Source organism: Papio anubis, chromosome 11 (genome assembly GCF_008728515.1).
Source record: "Papio anubis isolate 15944 chromosome 11, Panubis1.0, whole genome shotgun sequence".
In the NCBI taxonomy this organism is placed as follows: domain Eukaryota; kingdom Metazoa; phylum Chordata; class Mammalia; order Primates; family Cercopithecidae; genus Papio; species Papio anubis.
In genome coordinates, this window is record NC_044986.1 from 28360078 (window position 1) to 28377033 (window position 16956).

Below are 16956 nucleotides of genomic sequence, written 5' to 3' on the forward strand. Positions count from 1 at the left end.
AAGTATCTTTATTTGGGCTACCTAAAACACTGGTCCAAGAAAATAATTCCTGATATTAAAGACCTATGCATACAAATGTCAATAAAACCATTACCTATGATGATCAAAAATGTGAAAAATTTCAATGTCTGATGAAAATAAAATAGCAATAAAGCATATATCTTTGTGTAACGAGATATTACACAAATTAAAAATGGTTATATTTTATAATGACACAAAAATTGCAAGGATAGAACATTAAGAAGAGAAAGGCAGATTATACACACTCACATGTATATATTTAGGCTACATATAAAAGAACATATGCATACAAAAAGAGGCTTGGAAAACTAAAATCATGAAAGATTGGAAAGGAAAGACTGTCATGAAAGGGTTTTGTCTGTCTTCTTTTTCGTTATCACCACTTTCTCTTTTAAAGGGCACTTCCCTAGGACCTCCCGTCTACACACACCAGGAGGGACAGTTTGTTTTTCCATTCTCCCTCCCTTCCCTCATGGCCTTTCTGAAAAAGCAGATGAGAAGCTGCTGGCACAAACATCACTAGAAATCCATAGTGTATAAGCCGGCCTTAAGCAAAGTACAATAAAGACCTAGAGTCCAACCTACCTACCTCTACACATCAGCCACTTTTCATCCTAAACCAGGCATCATAGCAGATACAGCAGTCTTCACGACACACATTCCCTGCATCGCCTAACATGGCCTGATATAGAACTTCTAGTATGTCTGTTGTCTTCTTAAAGGTTTCCTAATGCTCAAGCCAGTCCATGTTGCAATCCAAATATCTCAGAAAAGCGGTAAGAATTAAAGTCCCTGATACCTTCAAGTGTATTACTTTATCAGAACAATTTCCTGCAGCAATGGTAAAGAAGAGAGACAAAAAAGGGACCTTATTCTTTCAAGAGCGAGAATAATTAAGGAGGAGAGGAGGGAAATCAGTAAAGAGGAGGCACTGGAGACATTCCTTTCCTATTTTAGGACACCATACAAGTGAATGCTATCAGAGACCAGAGGCACTTTGAGGTCATTCTGGTTACACAGAGAATTCTGGAAGGTCTAGCACACCTATGACTTCATTGGAAAAGATGCCCAAAGAGGCTGAGCACGTTGGGAGAGGGCAGGTCACAGGAGCAAAGCTGTGAATCACAACAAGTATTCACATTGGATGTACAAAGGAAAACAAAATCTTCCCACTGCAGAATATGCCTGCCTGTTAAATATCTCCCAAGGGAATAGTGGAATACTATTCATTTGTAGCTCAGTAGGATATATTTTTTTAAATATTAAAAAAAACAGAAAAGCTTTTCCCCCATGACAACAACTCGCCATAGCAGAGGCTAGGAAGAATGAAGGCAATATGTTCAGGACATTTACTCCATTTATGTGCTCTCCATGCAAATTATAATTTCTGAAGCAGCTAAGGTTAAAAAAGTGGGGGGAGCTTTAGACAGCCCTGGTGATTACCTGGTGACCAGGTACTGAGTGGAAGGGTGACATATAAACAAGGAATGTTCATGTCAGTTGTCTTTTTTCTTGTGGCATGAGATTGATGGCTGAGTCATTCCATGGTGTAAGATTCCTAGGTGACCTATCTTGATTGAATTAGAACATCCAGAATTCATAAAAATATTTCCAGATGAAGCTCTTAGTGTTGATGCTAATGAATATTATGTTCCATGCTCTGCCTAACCCACAAGCAAGGTGGGGTACTAATGAAGATGTGGATAATAATAACTCCTTACAATTTCCAATGTACTTTCACAACCATTACAACAGTCATCACTGTAGATGAGAGAACAGATGAGAGACATGCACATGGTTCATTCTTTCTGTTGTGTCCTCATCAGAAATCACTTCTGGAACACAGTGTTCTTCTGCACAAATCCCCCTCTAAGCTGCTAGTTGCCAACAACTGAGAGTAGCATGGGAGAAGAAACTGGACAGTCATGAAGGATCTATCCTTTAGGACACTTGCAAATGTCCAGCTTATAAATAAGAATATTTGTGCAGGGTCACAGGAGCAAAGCTGTGAATCACAACAATCAAATACTGTTATTTGTAATATTTCTTCTGAATCCCATGTTCAATCTATTTGTCTACATACCATAAGTTAAATCTTTTTAACATCATCTCTCATTTCAATGTCTTGTTTTTACCATGCCTGCTTTCCGCTCAACATTCCCCAACCATCCTCAATACCTCTTCCCTCTACACCCTCTCTCCCAAAGAAATCATTTTCATGCATGTTATTCTTTTGCTTTGTTTGCTCACTTCATAAGAATTATGACTCAACAAAAAGTAGAGAACAATAATGTTCGGCTGAGATGTGGATTATTGGCAATAAATTAGACCCATTCAGTTGTTATCACATGCCCATGGGCATCAGCCTTACCGTACATGAGATTCACATATTTGCCCAGCAAAATGACAAATCACTTATGTGACATGTTCTTGAGGACAGGTAATAAACATAGTACTTAAATCAATGAAGTGAAATTGCCAAGTGTCCACTTGATACATCTGCTCCTTTCAATAACCTTATGCAATTGACAAGAAAAATACTGTTCCCATTAGATGGATGAGGGAATCATAGGTTAAAGAGGTCCCACTTAAGCCAAGGTTTGTGCTACACCCAGAGAAATGCATATTTTGTCTTTTCTCAAAGAGAAAACAAGTTAATATTTACATCCCTAACCTATACAAAGCATATCTCTTCAACATAGTGGTTTAGAGCTTTAGAAAACCTTGAATTCTATCTTTGAATAAAAAAAAATGCCTATGTAAAATAAGCTCTTTTGCCATGACTCACATGACACCTAAAAGAATAATCATGGTAATTATATATCAGAAATGGAGAAGTGATAATTACAAAAATGGAATATTCAAAACTACCACTTGGCTAGCCAGCACAGGCATAAACTTTTATATTTCCCCTTGGGTGCATATATGAAATAAGCACAGAGTGCAGAAGAGACAAAACACAATTATCAGGACCTAGGGACTTGTTTGTTGTTGTTGGTTTTTTTTTTTACTGCATAAAGGAAGAGGGTAGATGACAGCAGCTGGAACCTTCTCCTCTTGCTCTTTGCAAAATATAGGAAAATGTTGCCTCTTATGCACTTAATTTCATTCAGAAACAACGGCACAGCTCATCTAGCCCAGTGTGCTTTCCTCCTTTCCTCCTCTACTAACCTGACTTCCTAGTTGGCCAACTGCCTTATCATCTCAAGAGTTTGTTCAGAAACAGCAGAGGGCTCTTTCTTTCATTTTCTTTCCTTTTTTTTTTTTTTTTTTCTGAATTCTGGACTTCTGAGTGGTGGCACATTGAGAAACTGGACCATCTCAGCTCAGCAAAGGCTGTAGTTCTATAGGTGAAATAGCAGAAAAACAAGTATTTCCTTTTTCTGCCTTAGTCTATTGTAAAACCTCCATAGTTCCAAATACAGGCAAAATAATAGTTGCAATAACAGCTACTGATGAAATAATAGTAGGCCTGTAAGGGGCAAACATGCTGGAGATAGCTCAGCTGTTGAGTCAAGAGCAATAATTCCAACTCCCTTTTCTCTCCCAACTACTGTGAACCATGTACCAAGAACAAAACAACACAAAACAACAAAACAAACAAAAAAAAAGTTGATTTTTCATAGAATGCTTAAGCAATCTTCATTTTAATATCTGAATATAGTTTTGTGGATGCAGAAGAAATGGGTTGAAGCCATTGCTTCCAAAGATGTTGGTATGAATGTGTGATGTACAAGGTATTTGTCACCACCAGCCTCAACACACACTCACCTCGCTAAGTTGTGTGAGGCATAAACGGCTATCACATGAGTTTTTAATGGAGTGTTCATAAGATGTTTAAAAGAGATATAGAATGAGTACAACTTCCAAAAAAAATTTTTTTTTGAGACAGTCTCACTCTGTCACCCAAGCTAGAGTACAGTGGCCTAATCTCTGTGATGGCAGTGGCCTAATCTCTATCATCCAAGCTAGAGTACACTGCAGCCTTGAACTGAGCACACGTGATCCCTGCATCTCAGCCTCCTGAGTAGCTGGGACTACAGGGGCATGCCATGATGGCCAGCTCACTTTTTATTTATTTGTAGAGACAGGGTATCACTATAATGACCAGGCTGGTCTTGAACTCCTGGCCTCAAGCAATCCTCTCACCTCAGCCTCTCAAAGTACTGAGATTACAGACATGAGCCACTGTGCCTAACCAAACTTTTTTTTTTCATTAAGCATATAATTAAGCATTCTATATACTTTGGTGTATTCCTCTTAATCTCCATTTGTGTAGCCATCACTTCTGCTAAAATGAAAGCAAGATAAAAGTAAGAAACATTTTCACGTTATAGCAGGGAAGTGTAAAATGCAAATTTGTACAAATTTGTACTTGTTACAACCATGGTAAAAATAGTAAGCATGCATAAAGGAATACTAATTAATAAAACACTTTCTGATTAGGAGGAAGGGCTAATTTTCCATTTGAAACATGTATTCATTCCCATAAAAGGTTTTTCAAAATATGTCCCTCAGAGGTAGTTCTGAAGGATTTATCACATGTGACAAAAGAAAAGGATTCTGTAGTGAAATAAGTTTGGGAATCAGTGACTTCAAGTTTGGCAGGATTATTCATTCAGCACTTCTCCAGAGTCTTTAATATCCTAACATGAATCCTGAGTTTCCAGGAGTATAAAATTGAATTATCATAACCTGAATTTATTTGACCACAGAAACTCTTATGAAAGAAGAAGCATTTTGTGAAACCGCTGTTCTCCAGAGTACATTTTGGGAAAATACTGATTTTTAGAATATGTACATAAAATATATGCATTTTTCCAAAAAGAGGGGGTTAGTACATAGCAAGGAGCACCTGACCATGACCCTTCTCACAGAGCTCTCTCAGCCCAGTGCCTCTCAAACTTTCATGTGCACGTGAATCAGCACAGGATCATGTTAAATGCAAATCCCAGTTTCATAAGTCTTAATAGGGCCTGAGATTCTGCATTTCTAACAAGTCCCCAGGTGATGCTGATGCTGCCATTCTACAAACCACTCTGTGTAGCAAAGGACTAGAACAAATTCATCTGCAAGAGCTGCAACTGTCCAGAGCTATCTAGAGTGCTATGCTGTTTGATAATTCTTTATCTAAGAAGTAATGAGTGTGTGGATAGGGCTTACCAATAAAACCTGTTGGGTGTGATGCGTTCATGCATGAGTTGCCACCGTCTTCCAAAATCCATGGAGCTGTAGAGCTGCAAAACAATGAAGTGAGGAGAATGTAAATCTCAAGGAACCACTGCTGAGCATGAATACAGATGTTTTCCCTGCACCATCCCAACACCAGAGTGCCCGACACACCCAAGTAGGCCTTTATTTTATCCAGATAAAAAGGTAGGAATATGACTGTGCCATCCTTATCATGGTATCTTCTAGCATTAAGCAGGTTCTCAATATACATCCAATCATCTGATATTTTTGAGCTGAGTATAAATCCACATCTGATGGCTATCACTGTCTCCATTAGGAGTAAATAAAATTGTCTTCTTTTTTCTTCAAATTCCATGTAGTCTCTGGCTTCAATTAAAACAATTCAGCAACACTTATTTAAAAACTATTTATTATACAACTCTTACATGTAGGACACTCTGAGACTCATGAAGTCAAGGAAAGGCAGATTCTGTGCTCCCAGGAAAAATGAGACATACACATAAAAATGATCATTGCTGATACAGGAGCCAATATTACACGCAAAATATTGTGCTTTTACTTTCATTTCTTACTGCTCCTATAGATCATCTAAATGAAATGGAGCTCTTCGATGTCACCAAAAAGACCAGGCTCATTTACACTCCTATGTTTTTGCAAGATAGCAAAGCTAGGCCACTTTTATTATTATTCCATGTTTGCTTATTTTTTGAACGTGGAGTCTGACCCCTTTATAACACCTTAGGGATAGGCCAGCATCCCTATAAGTGATTAACTAGGAGCATTGGGTATATTTTCAATTGAATGTCTGGAAGTAAAATATCTGATTCTAACTGCCAATGGAATAATAATAATAATGATAAAAATAATAATTCTACCATGTTGTTCTTTCATATATATTTGAGCCTTACAACAATCCTGAAAGGAGGGTAGGGCAGTTACTACCAACTTAAATCCCTGCTCTTAAGCATTCAGCAATCTTCCCAGGCAGAGTTAATTACTGCTTCCACAGTGCCACCACTGTATTTACTATTTGCCTCTAAGAAGCTCTTCATAGTAATCCATTGCTGGTTGGCATGTCTCTCCCCTGCTAGACTGAGTCATAAGGGGGCAGGGATCATGCCTTAGTCACCTTTGTATATCAGTGGTTTTACAATGCCATGTGAGAACATAAACACCTCTAACAGGTGAGAACATAAACCTCCTATTTCACAATTAACAAAAGTTAATCTTGGAGAAGGTAAGTTTTGGTCAAAGAAACTAGGATTTCAGTTTTCTGATGCCTGGCTCAAGTCTTCTTCCATGGAATCATGACCCAAGTTTATCATGAGAATTCCACCATCCTCATGTTTTTCCCAAAAACTTGTACAGATGGGAACATTGAGGAAGCGAGAGTGGCTCTCAAGTTTATAGAAATTGGATGACATGAAGTATATGCCTGTGATTACATCCCCAATATCTGCTCTCCTATAGGGCTGTTGTTTCCAGCATACCACACTTGGATAACTTTGCCATCTGGAAAGTTCTAAGTTGATAATCTTACAAATCATACAGAAATAATTCTTTGTAAAAACTTCCGGTAATCTCAAAAGTTTTGTGGAGCTCAGAAAAGTTTTGACTCATTTCAATTTAATTCAGCAAATATTTATTGAACAATGGAGCCATAAAACTATTTTTGTCTAGTAGAGACAGTTTTATATATGTATATATACACGCATATAAGTATATATGTACATATGTATGTGTATATGCATATATAGTTATATATGTAGGTATATATGTATATGTAGTTATATATGTACATATAGTTATATGTATAAATCTAGTTTTGTGTGTGTGTGTATGTGTGTGTGTATATATTTACCCTCAAAATAGCCTGTAATGTTGTCAGATATATATAGCTGACTAGTTGCTGTGTTATGGGTTTGAGTTGCATTTGGTTATAAAACAATCTTGTTGGGAAAAGTGTGGGGGAAAGGACCTCTTCCCACACATGTATTGAGACAGATCCCAATTGGTCTATGATCCTGTTTGCAAGAAAGAGATTCTATTGGTTGAGTGCCTAAAGAGAAAGGTGGGATGGCCTTCAGATTATATCAGCTTAGCTAGCATTGCTAACCAACTGTTGCAAGCTCTGAAAATAAAAGATCTTGAACCCATTATATATATACACACACATATATATTTATATATTTTTATATATATGCTAAATTTATAGGTGAAGGTACTGATGCTTGGTGCTACAAAGTGACTACATCAACTATACAGAAAATATATACATGATTTGGCTGATCACAAGTTTCTAGTATACCACACTAACTTTATACTAACTCTCTCAGTATTTATCTAAACTGGGCTCTCAATCCATGAGTAAGTAGTAACTACAATATATGTTCAATTATGCATGCAAGAAATATCTCACCACCCTCTAGTCACCAATTTGGTGAATAAAACACTGCAAAGCTCTACAACCACTAAATTACATAGTACACAAAACCCCATTCAATTGTTTAGGAAGCAAACAGAGTAGCCTCTCCCTGATCTTCACATACACTTACAGATACACCACGTCAAAGGGAAAATTGGGGCAAGGGCTAAAGCTCTAGAGGTTGACAGATGGGAAAGATTAACCGGGGTAGAAATTAAACAATGAGGCCTCCTTGGAAAATATGTTTTGAGCCAGGCCTTGAGACAACAGGAGCAAAGGTGCCAATATGGCCTAGTGTTCGAGGTTAGCTCTACAAGCACCTTTAAGAAAAAGAAGGGATGTGATGACTGTTGTTGGCCAAAAGTGGGGGAGACTATCTGTCTGTCCTTCCATTTCCCTATCTCTCTTTCTATCCCTCTGCCCATCTATTTGTGGATATTTCTACATCTATATATATGTATATTTATATTGAGGAGTGGGGAAAAGGAACAGATTTTTAAAGACCAGACCATCCCACTGGGAAGAATATATCCATATATTTTATTGCAAAGACTAAGTGTTTCATGTAGCGTTTTTAAAAATGGATCACTGACCTTCCTATGGCAGGCACCTGAGGGACAGACACTTAGACTTAAGACACGTTTTCCAATTAAATAGAAAAGAGACTTCAGATGGAACCTTCTATAACACAAAGTTCAAAATCTGCCAGCCCTGACTCCAGACATAGCAGAGTACCAAATTATTTCAACAAAACCCGACATGACTGTGTCTTCCTCGGCTGCAAACTCTTGAAACAGGCCAGGTAAAAGCCATGAGGGTCCCACTGACACTGTTAGAGTCTCCATCCTCTAGGGAAATCATCAGTTCCATCATGGACAACTTGGTGGTGGCAGAGCTCTTGCTGGGTCACCCTTGAGAGCAGCATGGCTCCTGTCCTCTCACGCTCTTTCTAACATAAAGAGAGCAAGAACCTGGGCACAGTGGCTCATGCCTGTAATCCCAGTACTTTGGAAGGCCGAGACAGGCAGATCCCGAGGTCAGGAAATCAAGACCATCCTGGCCAACATGGTGAACCCCCATCTCTACCAAAAATACAAAAATTAGCTGGGTGTGGCAGCAGGCACCTGTAGTCCCAGCAACTCAGGAGGCTGAGGCAGGAGAATTGCTTGAACCTGGGAGGCGGAGGCTGCCGTGAGCCAAGATCATGCCACTGCACTCCAGCCTGGACGACAAAGCAAGACTCCATCTCAAAAAAAAAAAAAAAATAAAGAGAGAGCGAGAGGGCCACTGCTGATCTCCTCATTCAGGCCTGTTTCACCTCCTGCCTCCCCTATCTCTGGTTTTGCTTTTTCAGCTCTTCAGTTTGACTGATGGAAAAAAAATTAAATTGAATTATCTGCCTGGAGGCTGACTGAGATGAACAAAAAGAGCAGGCTCCTATTCATTAAGGGCTTTGAGTTAGCTGCCTTGTCTCTCAATCTGCAGTAAGTTGCTGAGTCTGAAACATATTTTATTCTACCACGAATTCTCGAAAATCTCTCCACTTATACATCTACTTCTTCATTTAATCACTTATTCATTCATTCACTAAAAGTATATCAAACAACTACTATGCTCTAGGAACTGAACTAAGAGCTGGGGTTACAAAGGTCAAAAATGTCACGATCAGTGGAAACAGAAATGTATACAATTATACTGCCATGCAAAGTATGCCTTGATATTGATATTAGTTATTTCTGCAATGGAAAGACTGTGGACAATTAGTATGTTCTTCTTTTTGTCCTCTAGATTTCTTTAAATTATTATAAATAAATGTTACTTTTGTAATTACAAAATTATAGGTCTAACATTAAAATGGAAATAAAATACATATGTCAACATTTAACAGTAAATTTTAGAAGATTAAGGACATTAAAATGCTCATGACATTATTAATTTTAAAATGTTACAAAACATGTATTTATTAATATCGATGTTAAAGTATTACAAAAACTTGAAACATATTAGAAGGCAATATGCCAAAATATTAGCAGTGGTCATCTCTGAATTGTGAGATTATGGGTAATTTATGTATTTTTGAAGTTTCCATCATTTTTAGATGTTTGAACAATAAATATGTATTATATTTCAATAGTAACTTAAGCCTACATTTTATTCTATTTATATTTTTGTGACAGTAAATTTCTAATTACAATTTGTATATTATATTTATCTCTCAAACTACCTTTTAAAAGGCCATGAATTAATTCTATTTTTTCATGAGAAAACTGGAATTAGAGCAATACTGAACTTTCCAAAAATAGGAAAATGTCCCAGAAATTATCATGGTTAATGTTGAATCCTTCCTTAGACAGGCAATGCATCAGCTCACAGAATGTTTATACAGTCCTGCATGGCTTCAACCCAACATATTTCAAGCAACATTAAAATAACGTGTGTTTTCCAAACAATAAGCTTCTTTAAAAACATTCCTTGTTTATATAGTTACACAAATGAGGCCATGTTCTCTTCCATGTCCTGCCACATCATACCCTCTCCCAGCAGAGATGTCCCTCCTGGACATTACCAGAGACCAATCGAGATATCCTCTCCTTTCCCTTCTTTCCACTATATGTCATGGCCACATATCTCTTAACAAGCACAAATTCAGCAGTAACAAACACAGAATAAGGACTAAATGAATCACTGGAACAGCTGGAAAATATGAAAGAACATATTCTTTTCCTTATTGATTCCGTTATTAGTTCCCTAATTACATCGGCCTGCCAGAGAAAAGCATCTGATAGCTGAAGAACTAAAGAGGCAATTTAATCAATAGAATATTCCACAGGAAGAACAAAACACTGTGCCCGGAAAGTCCAAGTTCAAAGAATAATATGAGAACACAGGAGAATCATAGGCATTGTTATGGGGCAAATTTGTGTCCCTCAAGAAAGATACACTAAAGTCCCAGCCCCCAGCATCTCAGAATGTGACCTTACTTGGAAATAACTTCTTTGCAGATGTAATCAAGTTAAAATGAGGGTGTTAGGGTGGGCCCTAATCCAATAAAGACTGGTGTCCTCATAAGGAGAAATGTAGGCTCATAAGCAGACAGGCAGGCAGGGAATCCTAGTAAAGACACACAAGGAGAATGCCATGAGAAGATGGAGGATTAGAGTGACCCATCTACAAGCCAAGGATGGCTTAAGACATGTTTTCTAAACCAGCAACCACCAGAAGCTAGAAAAAGGCAAGGAAGGTTTCCCCTACATGTTTCAGAGGGAGCACAGCCCCCGCCTGCCAACATCTTGATTTTGGAATTCCAGCCTCCAGAACTGTGAGACAATATATTTCTGTTGCTTGAAGTCACCGAGTTCACAGGGCTTTGTCACAGCAGCTCTAGGAAACTAACATGGGCTTCTCACACCCCCTGCCAGGACTAGGCAGTCTGGAGAGAGACAGCAATGACAGAGATGCTACATTTCTCTGTGGCTTCCCTGTCACCACCTAGGCATTTAGTTGTAAGGCCAGATTTTCACATCTGCGGCTGGAAGTTAAACCCTCATTTACCTACATTTCTTTGTCCTGTGCATTTTCATCATGCCTCCACTCCCAGGATACTTTCTAAGAAATGTGAATTTATAATGATCACATGAGGGTGACCAGACTTAGTCAGAAGAGGCAACAAAATGTGACTTTATGGAATCTTTCAGTGTTCAGGTGAGTTTCTCTTAAGCCAGCGTATCTCCTAGGTAGAGGTGAAAGGATGGGCTGAAATAAACTCTCCTCATAGGAAAGTTAAACTTAACGTATAACTGTGCTGATTCTTTACTCAAAACTTGTGGAGTTTAGGTAGCATTCTGCTGTATTGTGCTCATGATGGTCTTTTGTCTTTCAAATAAAATGAGGCTGGTTCTCTTAGAAATGAGGTCTCTGCCTCTCTTTCTCTGGAGGCACAAGTGTAGAGTAGGAAAGCTTGGCTGGGCTATATGGAGCTGCAGGGAGAATCTCTTAGTTTGTGGTGGCATTTGTAATAGACAGGAAAGAAACCAGAGTCTCACAGCAGCAGGGAGTCCTTTCCAACCTGCGTCTTCAGTTCCTTCCTAAGAAAGTCTCCAATGGATCTTGATAACTGGTGGGAACATTTCTAAGCTCTGGGTACACAGACAAGAGCTTCCATCTCCAGCTGCCACCTGACCTCAGGTGATCCGCCAGCCTTAGCTTCCCAAAGTGCTGGGTTTACAGGTATGAGCCACTGCTCCCAGCTGGTTTCATATTAATTAAGCACCCAGCATGTGCAAGGCTCAGTGCCAAAGTGTGATGATACAAAGGTGAATAGCTCAAGGTTCCCTGATCTCCAGAAACTCAAAACTTAGATGGGAAGACACACACATAAACAGGTAAGTGCAGCACAGTGAGGCCCGTGCCAGCGGAGGTAAAAGAGCACTGAAACTCAAAGGAAGGAGTGATCAGTTCTGCTGGGTTGGGCGCAGGCCCATGAGCTGAGTCATGATGGAGGAACCAGAGCTGGCCTGAAGGATATGTCCTTCCCCAAAAATTGTGGCTAAGAAAGGTGAAAAATTCTGGTCATGAGGAAAGCGTTTGGAAACCTAATAGAAACATTATCTCATCTTCCTACAAAAGTACCATTCACTTGGTCCTGAATCAGTGTGCATTGGTCTAACTGCCACATCTTAAAGAGAAACAGAGCAGAAGTGGAAAAGGATCCAAACAAGGTCATGTAAAGGATTCAAGTAGAAGGGAAAGAGACAACTCCACAAGAATATAGATGTTAAGTACAAAATGAGGACTTTAAAATGAGCTGTGAGAGCAAAGGCTATAAAAGCAGAACAACATAGGTAGATGCACATTTGCTTTTCAACTTTCAACACATCTCCCCTTGAAGCCTGAAAAAGGCAATATTGTAACACCAAAAATGACAAAGTACTTTTCACGCAAATTCACAAAAATTACTGTAAGAACTTGATGGCCGGGTGCGGTAGCTCACACCGGTAATCCCAGCACTTTGGGAGACCGAGGTGGGTAAATCACAAGGTCAGGAGTTCGAGACCAGCCTGGCCAACATGGAGAAACCCCGTCTCTACTAGAAATACAAAAATTAGCCAGGCCTGGTGGCAGGCACCTGTAGTCCCAGTTACTCGGGAGGCTGAGGCAGAAGAATCACTTGAACCCGGGAGGCAGAAGTTGCAGTGAGCCAAGATCGCACCACTGCACTCCAGCCTGGGCGACAGAGCCGGACTCCATCTCAAAAAAAAAAAAAAAAAAACTTGGTGAGAAGGGCAGGGTATTTTATAAACAATATCAAAACAAAACAAAATTTAAAAAGACAGTTTAAGACTCACAGCTTCCCAAAGTTTTCCATCAAAGTATCCCCAAAACCCAAATGAATACAGCATCCCCCAGGGAATCTGGAGACTTGATCTTTAATACACGGGCAAATATGTTTAGTTCTCTAATAATTCTCACCTTAAAATTCCATGGATATTTCATAATCTATTCTATACTGTACCTATGCTCAGAATACATTTCTTCATAAATCTTCAGTTAAAGCAGACCCTCCAGAAAAACACTGTGTCTATCACACTCCCTTTTTACCACTGTCCCGCAAGGGTGTGTTTTTGAGCCCCAGTTTGAGGAGGATGGAGCCAGTGACAACAAGATTGCTGACACGTGATTAGGGAGCAGTGATATCCTCATGATAGGGAGCAGGTGCTAATGCTTGGGTTGACTCATTTAATTGTCTCAAGTGTGTTTTGTGCGGGGTGCCTACAAGAGGGGACTGTGGTCATTCCTTAGTGCCTCTGGCAATTAGAATCCTAGACTTGAATATGAAGAGATACTGTATGGGCAGGGTTTCCATTTAAGTCTCGTTAATTATATGAACAAGGGGGAGGGAAAGAAACATGGAGTCTTGGGCAGGGTCATACTTGCAAGAAAGCAATTCTAGCAGACTCTGTCAGGTAACATGGCAGCCTTATTTTTGCCACGGCTTTGTATGATTCATCAGGCTTATCCTTCTGACTTTGCCTCCAATTTCATAGGACACTTGTATCTTTGGATGATTAAACCTTCTGTTTCCCAAGTCAGTGTCCTCTTCTCTGGAAGCCGTGCTTATGCCCTTCAAGATCCATTTGAGATCACAGATGAGGCTTGCCCCATATACCCCAGTGCCTACCCTATGAAACAGAATGATTTCCTCCAGTCAAGCATGCAGAAACTGGCTTATATTGACACTGATGTTTACCCTCTGTCAAATGGGTGACACTATGCTCATCTCCCACCTGCCTTTTCCTTCAGGATTTTCCCCTCCCTGACTTATTTTTCAAGTTCCAGCCACATTGGTTCCCATTTAGTTTCTCAAACATGCCATGAACTCTCTAGTCTCAGGGTTTTTGCACATGCTACTCCCGCTATCTAGAACACTCTTCTTCCACTTGGACTTCTTCCTATTTCCATTTGTGTACTAAACTCCTACTCACACGTCAGGCATCATCGGAAATAACACTCCTAAGGGAAGTCCTCTTTGGTCACTTCCCACCCCAGACAGCACCAGGTCCACTGTCATCTGCTCTCATGGCTCTCCACTCTCTTATTCCACAACATTCTGTATATCTTCCTTTCTAGAGAGTGGGAATTCCTTCTTTAATAACCCCAAGTGCTTAACACTGTGCCAGGTATGGGGAGAGCAGATGTTCAAAGAATATTTGCCGAATGAACACATGAATATCCCTTTTCAGATCTTTTAAAGGTCTGTTCTTTCCACCTGAAAAAAATCCTCCTTCCTTTTCCAAATTTTTTATAAATTCTATCCTTCTCTCAAAATTAGTTCTAATTCTCTGTTTTCCATGAAGCCATCCTTGGCCAAAACAGGTAAGAGTAGGATACCAAAAATTATGAACTACTTCAAAAAATTATAAAACTCATAGGAAGTCGGTGGGGAAGAAACAGTATCCTATAAACACCATCTCTCTTTTTTCATATTTAATGTCAGTGTGCAACTAGCTTCTAATAACAGGCTTCTCTTACAGCTCTCTAATTGTTTCTATGTAACTCATCCAAACATCAACCGACTCATTCATTCACTTATGCATCAAAATTCCAGGCGGTCTCTTCAAGTAGGTTAGAAGTTCCTAGATGAGAGGAATCCCATCTGAAATCTTAATTTCCCCACAGAAACTGCCACTGGGCTGTTTAATAACATAGGATCAGAGAATCATAAGCATGGCCTTGGAGATAATCTAGACAGTTCTTTTCACACATAGAGACTCTAAAACTCAGAGAACCTAAGAGACTTGCCTAGAGTCACACAGCTAGTCAGCTGTAGAGTTGGAATTCGAACACAGGGGCCCTGACTTCACTCAATGCTCTTTTTACTACACCATAGTATCTTTTATGTTACCTACTTGCTGTTGAAGGAAAAACAAATCAATATAACCTCACAGGAATAATGTCTCATTTGAGTATGCCGTGCATGAATGACAGTGTACCTTGAATTTATCTACCACCTTTATTTACAAATCATTTCCACAATTCATTTTATCCTCTTTATACTGAAGAGTATTTTCTGAGCTAATAGTCACATAAGACAACCTTACAATTTACACAGTATTTACTGAAGTCCGTTCTTTTGTCTCCACAGTCCAATTCCCTCAACCATTTTCCTCTGCAATCAGATTCTATTCATTTTACATGTTGCAATTCAGAAATGTCTCATATTAAGCCATACCCTTTGAACAAAACACTGATATTCCTCTATAAGCTGACAGGTCCACATTCCTGCCCCACCCTCTACCTGTGTTTTCTCTTTCTCTACGGGTTTTAGTTTCACATCACATCCTATTGTTAACATCCACTTTATTGCCTGCTTTCCTGGCCTCCTCACTGTGTTCAATTTGTGCTTAATTATTTTCCAGGTTCAGTTCCTTCCCAAAGGCCTAAATCTAAAAGAGGTGAGAAGAACTTAAATCTCTTAGTTTTAGGTCATTTATTTAATTTAAATTACTATTTTTAAGTATCAAAATAATAATAGCTACCTTCAACGTGAAGAAATGAAAACCTTGCTATTCCTATCACATGAAATGCCATTTGAAACATAATTCCAGGGGGACATTTAAATATCCTCGTAATTTTAGTATTAGTAGCAGCTCAGAAAATCTAAGAGTTCATTTAAATTCAAAATATTATAGGAAAAAAACTTGTACTTCAAAGGCTATTCTTTCAGAGGAGTAAAAAAGGAAAGAAACTCACATATATGGAGTGTTTTCCCTGACAGGCATTTCTATATATATGTTGCAGTGGTTAACTGGCACAAAATACATACTGATGGTGATTTCTGCCCACACTTCCTGAAGGAGGACACTGAGGTTCCAAGGGTGTTAGGAACTTGCTCAAAATCTCAAAGTAAATTTCAGGACATCTGATTCTAAAACCAATGCTCATCCCAAAATCCTTGGTTGCCACTGAGAAACGTTTTTTCTTTCTTTCTTTCTTTCTTTTTTTTTTTTTTTTTTTTTTTTGAGATGGAGTTTTGCTCTTGTTGCCCAGGCTGGAGTGCAGTGGCGCACTCTTGGCTCACTGCAACCTCTGCCTTCCGGTTTCAAACGATTCTCCTGCCTCAGCCTCTCGAGTAGCTGGGATTACAGGAGCCTGCCACCACACCCGGCTAATTTTGTATTTTTAGTAGAGATGGGGTTTCTCCATGTTGGTCAGGCTGGTCTTGAACTCCTGACCTCAAGTGATCTGCCCGCGTCGGCCTCCCAAAGTGCTGGGATTACAGGTGTGAGCCACTGCACCTGGCCCTGAGAAACATTCAAAACTATATGCCAGGGAAAACCCGCAGAAACTTGGATTACTTGGTAGAGAAGACTGAACAATGAGGAAAGACGTTTATAACTGTTCTTGGTGTAGGCAAAGGTTGGGAGGACCATGAGACATTCTTCCATGTAGCATTGGAGGGCAGAAGTAGAAACAAAAGGTGAAATCTAGGCAGAAGCAAATGTTGGCTTGGTGTAAGAAATAATATCTTCTTGGTAAGAATTCCCTGAGGCTGGAAGGAGCTGCCTCACACAGCAGCAAGTTCTCCAGCGAGTAATGTGATGTGTTTCAGCAGAAGATGGATGAACACTTTGATTAAGGAGAAATTATCAGGAAATTAAACTACCAGCTAGGGTTTAAAACAATGAATTCTTAGGTTCCTTTAGATATATATATTTTTGATTATATATCTCAGCCTCCAGAGTAGCTGGGATTACAGGCACCCGCTACCATCCACAGCTAATTTTTTTATGTGCTTTTAGTAGAGATGGGGGTTTACC

The 16956-nt window shown here is 39.3% G+C and overlaps 1 protein-coding gene across 2 annotated transcripts in view; it reads right to left on the reverse strand.

Moving 5' to 3' along the window:
• The window catches only part of SORCS3 (sortilin related VPS10 domain containing receptor 3), a 611216-nt gene that overhangs the window by 217341 nt on the left and 376919 nt on the right, over positions 1 to 16956 (reverse strand). For both annotated transcript variants that reach the window (XM_017944309.3, XM_031652096.1), the window contains exon 5: positions 5185 to 5258. In XM_017944309.3, the coding sequence (XP_017799798.1) occupies positions 5185 to 5258 (74 nt within the window). The remainder of the gene's footprint in view (positions 1 to 5184; positions 5259 to 16956) is intronic.